General features: G+C 35.4%; 1 protein-coding gene across 9 annotated transcripts; it reads right to left on the bottom strand.

Annotated features, from left to right (window-relative positions):
* Positions 1-246: 246 nt before the first annotated feature.
* LOC133879685 (uncharacterized) lies at positions 247-7,389 on the bottom strand. 9 transcript variants are annotated; one of them, XM_062318369.1, is made up of 5 exons: positions 6,882-7,389; positions 2,314-3,241; positions 1,230-1,970; positions 1,083-1,128; positions 247-750 (listed from the first exon to the last, which is right to left on the bottom strand). In XM_062318369.1, exons 1-3 carry the CDS (start codon positions 6,957-6,959, stop codon positions 1,387-1,389), a joined length of 1,590 nt encoding a protein of 529 aa, XP_062174353.1. In that variant the 5' UTR covers positions 6,960-7,389; the 3' UTR covers positions 247-750; positions 1,083-1,128; positions 1,230-1,386. The 9 variants fall into 9 exon arrangements, with proteins under 9 accessions (XP_062174353.1, XP_062174354.1, XP_062174357.1 ...); XM_062318370.1 differs by having other exon boundaries at positions 247-747; XM_062318373.1 differs by having other exon boundaries at positions 1,313-1,970.
* Between the last annotated feature and the right edge of the window lie 6,607 nt (positions 7,390-13,996).

Below are 13,996 nucleotides of genomic sequence, written 5' to 3'. Positions count from 1 at the left end.
TCTAATGACATACTTCCAACCTTCAATCCACATTTTTTTGTCTTCCTTCTTACGCTGCTTAGATCCATCGATATGATATATGCACGATGTCAACAACGCACACTATGGCAACTTTCCCTTCGGATCTAGTAGCCCTTTCCACTTTTGCTACAACTTCACTTAGGCTCCAAGTAGCCTTTTCCATACGTCATCCTCTCCAAGATTCGAACACGTGATATGGTACCTGCTCTGATACCAAATCTTAAGTACTTGAACCACTATGCCAAAAACTCAAAACAAAAAAAGTTAAGCCAGAGTTAAACCCTTGAACCTATCTCATACTAGACTAAATCCCACCATGATCATAACATTTCAAGGAGGGGAAGGGAGAATATCCTCTGTTCTAAGAAAGGAATACAAGACAAAAAAATTTTAAGTTCATCTACATCTTTTAAGGCATTAGTGTATAATGAGAAAGTTGCCTTGGATCAGTTTTCAGCTGACTTGAATCACTTGATAAAAGCTTCCTACACCTTCCAAGCTGCTGTTGGCATTCATGGATGATCCTCCATGACAGAAGCGTCACCCCTACACTTTGTGCTGTTCTATAGCTGCACCAAACTACGTCTTTCTGAGTCAATTGCTTGAGATTTGATTCTTTATTTTGGAAGGGTTGCTTTTCCTAAATGCTGTTTCACCTTTCATTTAGAGACTGTTGCATCTCCAGAGCACCAACCGAAACGGAGTTCAAAAGGAAAGAAAGGAAATCTGCTGTAGAAAAACAAAAGGAAATCTTCTGTAGTTATTTTAACAATTCAGATTTAATTCCACCATAAGACACGAAAAAATGTCAAATGAACAAAACTGCCTCTTTCCTTTTGATCTCTATTTTAAATATATTTATGATCGTCATCCTTACATCTGACCAAATGACACCGTAAGCCAAAAAAATTTTGTTAAAAGAGTGAACAGAACTTGGAACACTATGGTTCTCATTTGTATTTGATTTCTAAGATCTAAGCTAACAAAACTCCCATCCTAGCATTTCCAATTAACAAATTGTCCCATCCGGTGCACTTGGGTGATGTTTCTTCCATACAAACCTGAATGCGGTTCTCATAAATAAGCACAAATCCACAAAAAAGGGTCCTGAAAATATGCCACGAGAACTTATTAGTGACAAACTGATGCCAGTATATAATAGTCAAGACACCATTACCAAATGCAATAGAGATCAGTGCAATCTATACCTTAATGAACCCATATGGGAAGGAAAATATAAAAAACAAAACAGCAACAAACTGATAGGCTCAGGACCCAGATGCTGGAATACCTCTGTGGTAAGCCCCTTGGTGTAACAGCTTCACTAGGGAATGATAGAAGGGTAAGTCCATATATCAATATTGATTAGTAGGGAATGACATATGGCAGGGCATAAACATCAGCAGACTCTATCTGAAAAGCTTCCGCCCACACGTGTTGTGTCCCTTCAACACGAGGAGAACCTGCCTTGGACTTCTTTGACTGCAGACAATTGCTGCTAAACAGCCATTCCTGGTCGTCAATATCAGACAACTCCTCCACTTTTGGTATAGAAAGTATCTGAATCAGGTATTTGGAATCGGGATGTGGTGGTTTTGAAAAAGCTTCACCATTATCATTAACTTGTAAAGTAGTAGATGAAGACCTTGCTGCATTTGCATTCGGTCTTTGAGGCCGTACCAAAGGTGGTTTTGCAGATGCTTCACCATTTTCATTGACCGGTATGATAGTAGATGAAGACCTCATTGAGCATGCATTGGGTCTTTGAGGCCCCACCAAACCATTAAGCCTATGCTCCTTGATGTCCACTATACCATTACCGGCAGCCCCCTGCCTCCCAGATGTTGACGCAATATCAGTTTGGCAAGGTTCCAATTTCCTTCCATTTTCCATGACTGGTTCAGAGGATGAAACAGGTCTCAGCAACTTATGGGGTCGAAGTCCATTGTCTGTGACAAACTTAAAAGAGTAAGAAGCTAAAATCTAGAACCAAAAGAATTTATCTCCCAGAAAAGGAACAGTCAAAAAACAAGTATGTGACAACATCATCCGACCAGCAGCCCGAAAAGCAAACACAGTAACTGGAGATCAAGTTTAGCTAAAAAGTCATTTTAGCTTTAGAGATATATAACACTAGTAGGCCACAAAAAAATGGGTGCTTACTGGACGATCTAAGTACTATAAAGCCTCTATTACCATCCTTGGGGACAAACAAAATAAATTTGTGGTTCCAATCACCAGCAAAATAGAAGTTCTGCAGTGTGATTATTGTACAATATAGGAAGGACTCACCAAGTAGAGGTCCATTTTTGTGAAGCTCCTTACGTTTTCCAAGATTTCCCTCACCAAAAGTACTGTTATTGCTCATCCCTGAACGGTAAAATTGCTTAGCATTGCAAGTGTCAAGGGACTCCCTGCCGTTTTCTTGCAATTTAGGCTGTTGTTTACTCTGTTCACTTATCTCCTTTGCTTTCTCCACCTTTTTCTTTTCTTTAGCCTCATCTTTAACCTTTGATTTGATTTTCTTTTCTCGATCACTATCCTTAGGTTTATCACCCTTACCATCACTTTCCTTGTGCTTGTTCTTCGCTTTACCATCCTTTGGCTTCTCAACATCCTTCTCCACTGGCAAAGCAAGTCCAACTCTTCTGCGATCCATAATAGAGAAGTTCCCACCAATGGCACTCTCCAAACTTTTCGCATTGATGTGATTTGTTTGTCCATTGATCTGCCTACCGTCTTCTTTCGCATCCTTAATTTTCCTTTGTTCTCCAGAACAATTGGCAAGATTGCTCCCCACCACCGTACCCAGAAATTCAGATCCTCTTTGACCCGTAACAGTAATCTTCTGAACCATTTGGCTTTTAGTAGCTCTTTCTTCATCCCTAATTCTCCTGGCCAACTCCTGCACAAATTTAGCATCCTTAACCTCAACATTCTGAAGATTGTTTGGAACAAGCTTCTCTCCTTTAAAGCTATCTGGCTGCCCTGCAACTCTCTTCTCATCTGAGGTCCGGTTTTTTTCTTTATCCCTATCCCTGTCCCTGTCCTTGTCTTTCTTCTTTTCCTTACGGTCTTTCTTGTCACTAAGTTTTTCCTTACTTCTCTCTTTGTCCTTCTTTTCTTTACCTTCTCTCTTTTCTTTGTCCTTCTTTTCTTTACCTTCTCTCTTTTCTTTGTCCTTCTTAACCTTTTTATTCCTTTTCTCCTTCTGCTTCTCCTGAAACAAAATTCCAATTAGGGACAAAAATAAAAAAAGTCATAATGCCACACAAGTTAGCATCAGCAAAAGCAAAATTAGAAATTGATACAAACAAACAAAGAGTCATCCAAACAAAAAAGGTAAAAAACTTGAGGATTATATACAAAGGGTAACTCCAACTATGTCCAATTTTAGTGTCATATGTTTTCTGCATAACCAGTCCCAAGGCCAAATACAGGAGGAGGTTTGAGGCAGGTTGACAATCAATGTAAAATTTTTGTCACATATCAACATGGATCTTATTGACATGGTTATGCATTACCAATAAATTTCCAATTCCAATGACCAGATAAGGTTTTGTCAGTTATAAAACAAATTGTCTAGTATAGAAATTATACAACTTTCAGGAAAGCTTTTGCAAATACTGCTCAAGTGAGACTCCTAGAAGGTTGAAAGCCTGAAGGAGTGAAGGTCGTCAGATTCAAAGCTTTCCTATCTTGTCCTTCAACTCCTCCTTAATCAAGTCATGTAAAGACAATTACAGAACTTCCATCAATGAAAGTTTCTACAAATTCTTCTCTCTTCTGAGTACATGACACCAGTATAATTTTTTTTTTTTGTAAATGTGATATCTTAAACGCCTTAGTTCATAACAAATTTGAAGCCAGAACCAAACCTCATTCAAGCCTCATCAATTGTTAAGCAACTATTTAAAAACACAACCCACACATTTTCTTAAAGTTCTGCACTTGAAAGAGAAATTCAAGCAAAACTAAAATTCATCCAAACTTTATCAATTAAAAAAAAAAACCTTCTGAAAACCCTAATTCAACCCAACATCATGTTGCGGCAAAGATCCCTAAAGTACTGTTCTCAAGACAGTCTAGAATAGCAGCTCTATGCTTTTAATTTCTCTTTCCTTTTCCTACGGTTTAGACTTAATACTGTCTCCTCTAAAACCCTATATATAACTGCTGCCAAGAAAATCATCCAGCAACTTTATGAGTTTCTCCCAACTCTTTTCTCAACAGTATTATTAAAGAGACATCAACCATTAATCCCACTATCTACAGCCTTCGCCTAGCTATACTGATCTTAAGAACTTCCCTACATTATAACTCACAATAAACTTAGTAGAACAAACCATGACCACTTGCAAGACTACACTAACGGATTTGGCTTAGGTGTTGTAAAAAAAAAAACTATAGGAGATCTCTCCTGTAGTTTTTTCAACGGTCTAGATTTAATTTCACTCTCTCTCTCTCTCTCTCTCATGGAAAACTTGGAATTAAATGTGGACTGTTGAAAAAATTACAGGAGATCTCCTATAAATTTTTTTACAGCACCCAAGCCAAAATCCCACACTAACAACTAATCACAAGTTCGCAACCTTTGAAACATACTGTAACCAAAACAGACAGAACTACATAGTAATAAAATATTTCAATCATATCACAATAATAAGTAGACAATACAACATTACAAAGTAAGATAATTATGCTTTATAGTTTCAAGAGTCAGAAACTTGATCAAGGTTAAGAATGTCATATGAGGTTTGCCACTTGCAAAACTAACACATTAACAGTTAACACAATCTTGAAAATTACCGCAACCAAAACAGACAGAACTGAACGGTAATAAAATATTTTAATCATATAAAAATGATAAGTAGACATTACAAATTAAAGAAATTACCCTCGTAAACTTGTTAGTTTCAAGAGCCAAAAAACTTGGTCAAGGTTAAGAGTCTCATATGAGGTTTTAGAAGTTCACATATACATGACAGCCAGGTAAAAATTGTACATAATTTTGGATTGATTACATGCAAAATAGATTGTATAACTATCTGTCAATTAAAGAGTAAAAACAAGTGAACATCAATACCTCTAACTTCGTAGATTTTTGTGTTCTCTTTTGTCATTTTCGATTTTGTTGGGTGTTTTCTCTTGTATACCCTATGTGTACTTAGATTGTGTCACTTGTGCTTTTTTAATGAATTTGCTCATAACCAAAAAAAAAAAAAAAAAGAGTAAAAATATGTGAACCGGGTTGTATGATACTAATTCCACATTCTCTATATCTGCATCATGCATTATTAAAGAACTTACAGGATGAAACATGACGCTCTAATAAAAAATGCTTAATCATATAACCAAATTTTTTGTAAATCTATGTTTTATATAGCACCTTGTTTCATTCATATTGGTGCTTTGATCTTCTACACAAGGCAAAGAAAGCCATATGACCTCAAAGAAGCATTTCAAACTACACATCGATTTCTTGGTCTTAAAAAAAATTATTATACATAAAAGCCTATTCCAAAAATTTAAACTGATTTCTTATGACAATTAGAAGGTAGATAAGTCTGCTTTTCATCATACAAACATCAAAATACATCGATATAAAACTGTATTTTTAAAACTTTGGAACTCGGTCAAAACATGGGACTTTATATTGCATGGTTGGAAGTACATATATCAAGTTCGTCATTATAACAAATTCCAGAACTTAAAAAGATAGATCAGTATTTTAGGTTTGCCAAATATTAAACCATATATGGAAACTGATATTAACTCTTCAGTAGATCCATTGTGTAGTGAAGACCTCCTAAAGGATAACTAGTAAATTATTTACAAACCTCATTTTGTTCAATCACATCATATTTGTCTTAGTAATGGTTATGTGCTCGTGCTGGCTATGACTTTCTGACATTTATGAGCTTGCAATAAAGGAACGTGTAGTAGTGTTAAGTTTATCATGAGCCAGTGTCAAATGTCATTCAAGTGTCTCCATGTTGTGTGCAGGTGTGTGTAGGTGTCAAATTCAACAAAGTTGCTACTCTTCCAAAATCCTAGGCTTGAACAAATGGTTTTTCTAATTAAGTTTGAAAGTAATCAACTATTTTGAAGCATACACTCAACAGTGAACGAATCAATAATGAAACCTAAAGAAACCTCCTCTTCTTCTTTTTTGCCTTTTAGATAGGACATAACCTAGGTAAAGTAAACAAGCGTTTTCCTTGTCCTTCTCTGGACAAACCTACTTGATGTGTCTAACAATATGTGTGCTGCAGCTGCACACATAAACCGCAGCCATGCCTGTGTCCCTATTAGAAAAGCACTTCAAACATATAATGCAGTCCAAGAAGGAATAGACATTAGAGAGGTAATTAGTCAAGCAATGAAAGGAAAATGGTACAATCAAGGCCAGCCCATACGAAACACGAGGGTTTCCAAAATCTTATGGCAAAAGTTGGTCGTAAAAAAAGTGATCTCAATGGCAGCACAAAACTAAAGAAGATGGATATCTTTGTAAATCTTAAAGTCATTATTAGAGTGTGCTTAATAAGGTTTCTTCTGTCTGCTTCCACATTGTTCGAGTGTCCCTAATAAGGTTTCTTCTGTTTTGGAGAAAAGTTTCAGGCCCATAATTCCCCTAAATCTACCTCCACTATACTCATATGGAAATTCCATTTTTCTTGTGTCAGAGTTCAAACCCATAGCAGGCTTTTAAGAGTAAATTTTAAGCAATTGATACAACCATACAGTTCAATACAGACATGTAAAAAGCCAGATACGCAAGAGTCAGTGAGCAATGAGCCTAACTCAAGCTAACAACGGCAGTTTTAATAAAAAAAAAAAAAAGATGATATATGAACCTTTTTTAGTAGGTCTGTATCATCAATTCTAGCTCTCTTTTCATATCCTGGAGGAGGAAATGGAAAGCAGCGAGACATTGCACGTGATCCTTGATATGGAAAAGTGGGATCCTTCCACCGGCAAAAATGCTTCTCCCAGTTTCAAGTGCTGTTGTTCCAACAAAGGAACAAACAAGAAACTACGTTCCTGTCCATGCACCATGTCCCTGTACTCATTTGCGGGTAAAAAAAAACTGCCCCATAACCTTCCAAATTCACCGCTTCTGACCAAAATCTGATACTCCAATAACAACAGAACTTCACAAACTCCACAAAACAATCAAAACTCAAGACGGAAAACTAGAGTAGCCACAAGGCTCAATGCTCAATTCTACCGTAATAAACACTGAATCAGCTCGAATTTATCTACCCAGATGAATATATTCGATCAAGATATGTCCACCTGAGCGGTTTGTCGACAAATTTAGCAATTCGCAAGCAATCTGACCCTCTGTTTTCCCCACAATGATCACCTGCTCATCAGCAAAAGCCAGTATCAGGAGCATTTCCTCGCTATAAAGATCGATAACCTATATACAACAAATGCAACACACACCACAATCTTGAGAGATGAATTCTCAGTGCCTCAAAACCATCAAGTATATAACTCAAAGCTCCTCTTTGTTCTTAACAAGAGGCTTTTCCCAAAATCCAATCTTGCAGATTAAATGTGAAAACTCAGAACAAAAGCTACTGAACCCACAATTCCCACTTCCAAGAACAATAGAAATCTAGCTGTACAATCCAAATCGCAGTTTCTTATATATACAAACTCTAGTCCTCTGCTTATAACCCTAATATCAGAAAAATCAGAATTAGGGTTTCTCCCAGTGGCGATCTTACCAAACCCTAGAAAAACAACCACCAAAGAATTTCAACAAAAAAAAAAACCCTAATTTCAATCCCCCAAACCCAAATATACACAGAAATCAAAGCCAAATTTTTTATTTCTTACATTCATTTAAAACCAAAGTTGCGAATATAGGTCAATAACTTTAGATAGTGGAAAAGAAGGAAAATTTAAAGGAAAAAGAGAGAAAACAGAAAGGAGAATTTGTGGGTTCTTTTATGATATTGGTGGGTACATTGTCTAATGAGAATGACAAGAAAACCTTGATTTCAAAGAAAAGAAAGGAGAGATTCAATCAAAGGGTCTATCTCTATCTGTGTCTGTAGACTGTATCTACCTCTCTTGAGTTTGTGCTGGTTTCAGAGTGTAACTTATTTCAGATCTTCAAAATTTTGACACAGGTTATGGGCTATGATGGCTGAGGAGGAGGGGCTCTCTCTCTCTCTCTCTCTCTCTCTCTCTCTTTCTTGATTCTTGATTGTTCTTGGTCTCTCAAAAACAAGACCCCCCAAACAGGGAAGAGAAAAATATATAGCTTTGTGAAGGGTATTTATATGAGAGAGAGAGAGAGAGAGAGAGAGAGAGAGAGGATCAGAGGAACGTTGTTAATAGTAAAAGAGAAAGAATCCTGACAAGAGGGAGAGAATGACAGACGATTAGAGGGAGCTATGTGGGGGGGGGGGGGGGGGGGGCCGGGAGCAAGGATTTACTTCGTTTTTACCCTTTTGCTAAAAAAAAATAAAAATAAAAAATCGTAATACAATTGAAAATTAAATAAAAAGCCAGGAGAAAAAAAAAATTAAATAAGAGTTTTGAAAACTTTTTACTTTTTAGTATTTGAGTTTCAATTCGCTTCACAGATAGTACCTCAATTTTTAAAAAAAGACAATTAATACCTCAGTTAAATTTTTCATTCAAAAACTAACGGTCCGCCACGTGTCAATTTCAAGCAGATTGACACATGTTGTAGTATAAAAAAATAAAAAATAAAAACTCTTTAAAAGTTAATTAAAAAGTATTAAAAACTTAAAAAAAAAAATTTTTTAAAAAAAAGAAGAGGGGTCAGCCACCCTCTTCATTTTTTTTTTTTTTTCTTCATTTTTTTGTTTTAAGTTTTTAATTTTTTTTTTTAGTTTTATAATTAATTTTCAAAGATTTTTTATTTTTTTTATTTGTTATATTATGACATGTGTCAACCCTCAGAGGTTAACATGTGACAGACCGTTAGTTTTTTGATAACTCAGGAACCAATAGTATATTTAACCCAAAAAATAAAACATATATAAAGATTTTCTATTTTTTTTAATACTAAATCGTAATACTATTTTATTTTATTTTTTCTATTTTAGCTATTTATGTTAGATAAAAGTAAAAGAAAACAGAAAAACGAAATACTCCTAAGGTGTATTATAATGTTGATTTTCTTAATAAATTATTTGTCCCCACCAAGAAGGTTTGCAAAGGGTTACAACAAACATTTATTCATGATACATTGGAGCTCAGAATCATTTGTTTGTTTAGTTGCGTTTTGCACAAACGAAAATTAAACCATAAATATTTTCAGATTTTCTATTATATCTAGAGACAAACAAAAACTTAAAATTTAAGAAAAATGTTAGAGGTACCAAATCTTTTATTAAGATGATGTGGAACTTATTCATTGGTACCCTTAGCATTTCTTTTTATTAATTGTTTTGATCGTCTCCAATGAATAAGCTCAACATCATTTTAGTACCCATCTCTTGGTAAAAAATTTGATACCCCTAGCATTTCTTGAAATTTAAATACATAAAGTATGATAAGTATCAAGAAAAAGAACTGATAATCCAATTGTCCATAACATGTGCTTCTCACATGCCAATGGACACATGTCAATCTTATATGTGAGTTGTATGAAATTTCTTACAAACCGATTTGTAGAAAATTTTTGTCATTCTCAAAACACAAAATAAATATATATACATATTAATTTTGAAAATGCTTTAACAATTTATTTATTCAAAGCACTTACATTTTGTTACCTATGCAATATCAGAAGCCAGTAGAGTTTGGGTGCAATGCGATAGTTCTTATTTTATTTGGTCTGTTAGTATTTTAGTATTTCTTAACTTTCAAGTTTTCAACTTTTAGATGCATTGTTGCGTTTAGATAGAAAAATGATCTTTTTACATTTCTTATACATCTCAAATATAAAAAATGTATGTGTATTATGTATCGTTCGAATATGTCTAGTTAATTAAGTAGTATTTGTTTTATGTTGGTTATGTATAAGTCTTGGTATTATATATTATTTAGGGTTAAATACCTCTTTGCCCTTGGGTTTTAACAATTTTTTTTTTTCCCACCTCAGTTTTATTATTGTATCATAGGTGGTGCCTCCCTTATGAGCATATACCGAAATAATACATGTGTCCATCTGTCGTTAAGAAAACTAACAGATTTTTATGTCAAACCACTCAAAACTTGCCACGTGTCATATGCATCGTTAATAAATAAATAAATAAAATACAAATTGAAGTGGTGGCAAAAACCACCCCAAATTTCATTGGGAGGGTGGCTCGGCCACCCACTACAACTGGTATGGGGGTGGTTGAACCACCCCTATGACCAAATTCGTTAGTTTTCTTGATGACAGATGGACGGATGTAGTGTTTCGATATATGCTCAGAAGCGATGTACCGCCTATAATGCTAAATAAAATCGAGGTGGAAAAAAAATAAAGTCATTAAAACCCATGTGGCAAAACGTATTTAACTATGAGTCTTATTTGTTAGTAGATTGTGTTGTTATATGTGTAAGATAGAAATCATATTTTGTGTGGAACTCTATTTTTTATTATATTATTTTCTTTTAAATATTGACTTATTATTGAAAACAAATTAGTCAATCAAGAAAATTATCAGAAGTGTTTGTAAGAATTGAGAGCCCTTCTATTGAAAGAAATTATATGGATTCTAAGACACAAATACAAACAATTGGATGTTTCTTATTGACACTTATTTAGTTACAACGAATCTGATTATGTGTATAATAGTAAAAATTTAAAACATTTGAATATAATTACTTCAATCTCTCTTTTAAATTAAATCCTACAAGAATGAATTGATGGTGGCAAAAAGAATTTAAAATCTTGATCGGATTATAATGCAGTTCAGGAGTCTCGTATATTGCAGGGGTATTATTGTCTAAAAAATATAAAAAGACAAAAATATCCCTGCATTACCTAGTAGCCTCACCAAATTTTACTCACCAAAATAACTAAAAATTACTTTTTTCTATTCTGATGAACCACTTTATTAAAATTCCCCCAGCAGCCTCACCATTTTAACTAGTCAATATTCACTATTCCATTTAAATAATAATTTTTTCATATTTCTTTATTTTTTCTCTATATAATATTTTTATAAAAAATCATTTATATCCATGAAATAAGGACATTATCGTGTGAGAGATGGGAGATGAGAGAAGAAAATGAGAGAAAAAAGGAAAAAAGTGTGCTAATAATGTGAGAGAGAAATGTGAAACAAAATTTGGTGAGTGGGTTGTTGAGTGAAAATGCTGGGTCTAATTTGACTAGTAATTTCAGTCATCAAATTTTTTTGGTTAAAATGGTGAAGCTGCTGGGAGTGGTTTTTAAGAGTTTTCATCAAATTGGCTCACCAAAATAGCTAAAAAACTAATTTGGTGAGGCTACTAAAAATGCTCTAAGGGACTGAATACTCCCCAATTTCTTTGAATTGGAGAAGATTGTTTCCGTAAACTTAGGCATGATATTGAAATTAGTGATGGGTCTCAATCTTCATTTGTCATGCTAACTTTGACATTGACCGTAGAAAATATCTTTTATGAGCAAGGCTATTATATAAATAAACAAATTTCGAAAAGAAAGAAAAGATTTCTTAAATAATGAGATAATATACTTCTTATATCAAATACAAAAGAGGTAAGATTGTCTCGCTAATACAACTTCATATCATTTATAAATTATACAAACAATTATCACAAAAGTCTTCACTTATATTATACTTCTTACATGCATGTAACATGCAACCCTACCCTACCCTACCCTACCCTCTTTGTGCCAAATTGTGCTGCAACATCATTCTTTTTCTCTCCCTCTCTTTGACTCCCTTAGATCTTAAACTTCAGGTTTTTTGGTTAGAATATTAGGTAGGTTTGATAATTTTTGACACGACCTGTGAATCTGACGAATCCAACACGAATTAAAGGCTTAGGGTTAAAGAGTCTGACCCGCTTAATTAAATGGGTAAAGTTAATGTTTATATAGTCTTATCCACATGCCTCGTCATGACCCGACCCGACACGCGACATAATTGTTGACGATTTTTGACATGACCCGCGAACCCGACACGAATCCAATATAAAATTAGAGAGTTAAAGTTGAGGGGTGTGACTTATTTAATTAAATTGGTCGGATTAGATTTGATCTATATAATCTTATACCCATGCTTCTATACCACCTGAACTCGATATGCGAACGCAAATTGCCATCCCTAAATTACTAAAAAGAAAAGAAAACAAAAGAAACCTTGTTTACCCAGTTCTGAAGCCAAGAAGCAAGTGGAGTATATAATAACATAGGGAGCGTAGTGGGGTTTGGCTCAGTTTGTGAGACTGAACACCAACTCGTGGTCTAAAGATTGTAGGTTCTTTTTTGCCGTATTCTCTCTTACATTTTTACTCATCAAAAAACAGATTGTAGGTTCTTTTGGTTGGACAAATTGAAGACAAAGATTCTGAGACTGCCATTGAAGACTCACATCTCTCATGATTCATCATAATGTTTGACACAGGGTTCAGGTACCTAAAACTGGAGTCCAGCCATGTTGGGCCTAGTACACCCAGTTGAACGGCCCACCCAGCCCACTTGAAGTGCAGCCCTTTAATTTCTCTATTATTTATTTATTTATATATTACCCTCCAATCTTTAAAGGAAATTAGTTTCTCTCTCTATCTCTCAAAAAAGAAAAAAGAAAAAAAAGAAGGTAATTAGGTCCAGTGTCATATAAAGCCCTTCTTGCTAAGCAGGGTTGGAGACTTTGCCAAAATCCCAGCTCTCTCACGGGTAGCATTCTAAGAGCTAAATACTTTCCACATTCTTCTTCTTTGGAGGCATCTTTAGGTCATCGCCCTTCCTATGCATGGAGAAGTATCTTTTTAGCCCGTGATTTATTGAAACAGGGACTAGTTTGGAGAGTTGGTAATGGTGAAAGCATTAATATTTGGGGGGATAGATGGTTACCCACTCCTATCACTTATACGGTTCAGTCTCCTCCTGTGTTGTCCCTCCAAGAAAACCGAGTTTAGCCAGGGAGTCTAAATGCTGGAATGTTCCTTTGCTGCAAGCTATTTTTGACCCAGAGGAAGCTAGAGTGATAGCTTCAATTCCTCTTAGCCCCCACATGCCACCGGATCGCATTATTTGGTTAGGCTCTAAAAATGAGACTTTTTCTGTAAAGAGTGCTTACCATTTAGGCCTTGAGATCATAGAGAGAGATAGAGGTCAAACATCCCAAGCTGAGAAGGGTACGAATGTTTGGAGGAGTATTCGGAATCTTCAAGTTCCAAACCCGATCAAAATGTTTTTGTGGCGTGCTTGTAATGATATCCTCCCCACTAGAAAGAATCTATTTAAAAGAAGGGTGATTGTTGATGACAAATGTCCCTGGTGTAATCTAGAAGAGGAAACTACGGCCCATGTCATTTGGTTCTGTCCGGCTGCAAAAGTTGTGTGGAATGCAGGCCTTTCGATTTTCCACAAATGTGCTTTTGTTGAACATTCCTTTATGGATATCTTTCAATTATGTTTGGGCCGTTTTAGCAGGGATGAGATGGACTATTTTGCAGCTATTGCTAGGCGGATTTGGCAAAGGCGTAATGAGATGCTTTTTGAGGGTGTTGTTGATCATCCAAACAAGTCTTATACAAATGCTGTTGCTATGGTGGATGACTTCAAACGCTGTCTCAGAGGTGTTGAAGAAGCAAATCAGCCCCTGGAGGTTGAGGTTCGGGGCCCTTTTTGCTGGATGAAACCTCCAGAAGGTACTATCAAAGTTAATTTCGATGCTGCTATAAATAAGAACTCAAGTCTGTTGAGGTTGGGTGTGATTGCTAGGGACTGCATGGGTTATGTGTTGGGAGCAAAAAGACTGTCCAAACACATGTTTATTGATGCCCATCCTGCTGAGTTAATGGCAGCCTCATA

Source organism: Alnus glutinosa, chromosome 10 (genome assembly GCF_958979055.1).
Source record: "Alnus glutinosa chromosome 10, dhAlnGlut1.1, whole genome shotgun sequence".
In the NCBI taxonomy this organism is placed as follows: domain Eukaryota; kingdom Viridiplantae; phylum Streptophyta; class Magnoliopsida; order Fagales; family Betulaceae; genus Alnus; species Alnus glutinosa.
This window is presented reverse-complemented; position numbering and strand designations above follow the sequence as displayed.

Coding starts and splice junctions, on each gene's coding strand:
- LOC133879685 (XM_062318369.1), bottom strand. CDS start 6,959: ATGTCTCGCTGCTTTCCATTTCCTCCTCCAGGATATGAAAAGAGAGCT. Junction 3,242..6,881: donor ATACAGACCTACTAAAAAAG/GTTCATATATCA, acceptor ATTTTGTTTCAG/GAGAAGCAGAAGGAGAAAAG. Junction 1,971..2,313: donor CAAAAATGGACCTCTACTTG/GTGAGTCCTTCC, acceptor AGTTTGTCACAG/ACAATGGACTTCGACCCCAT.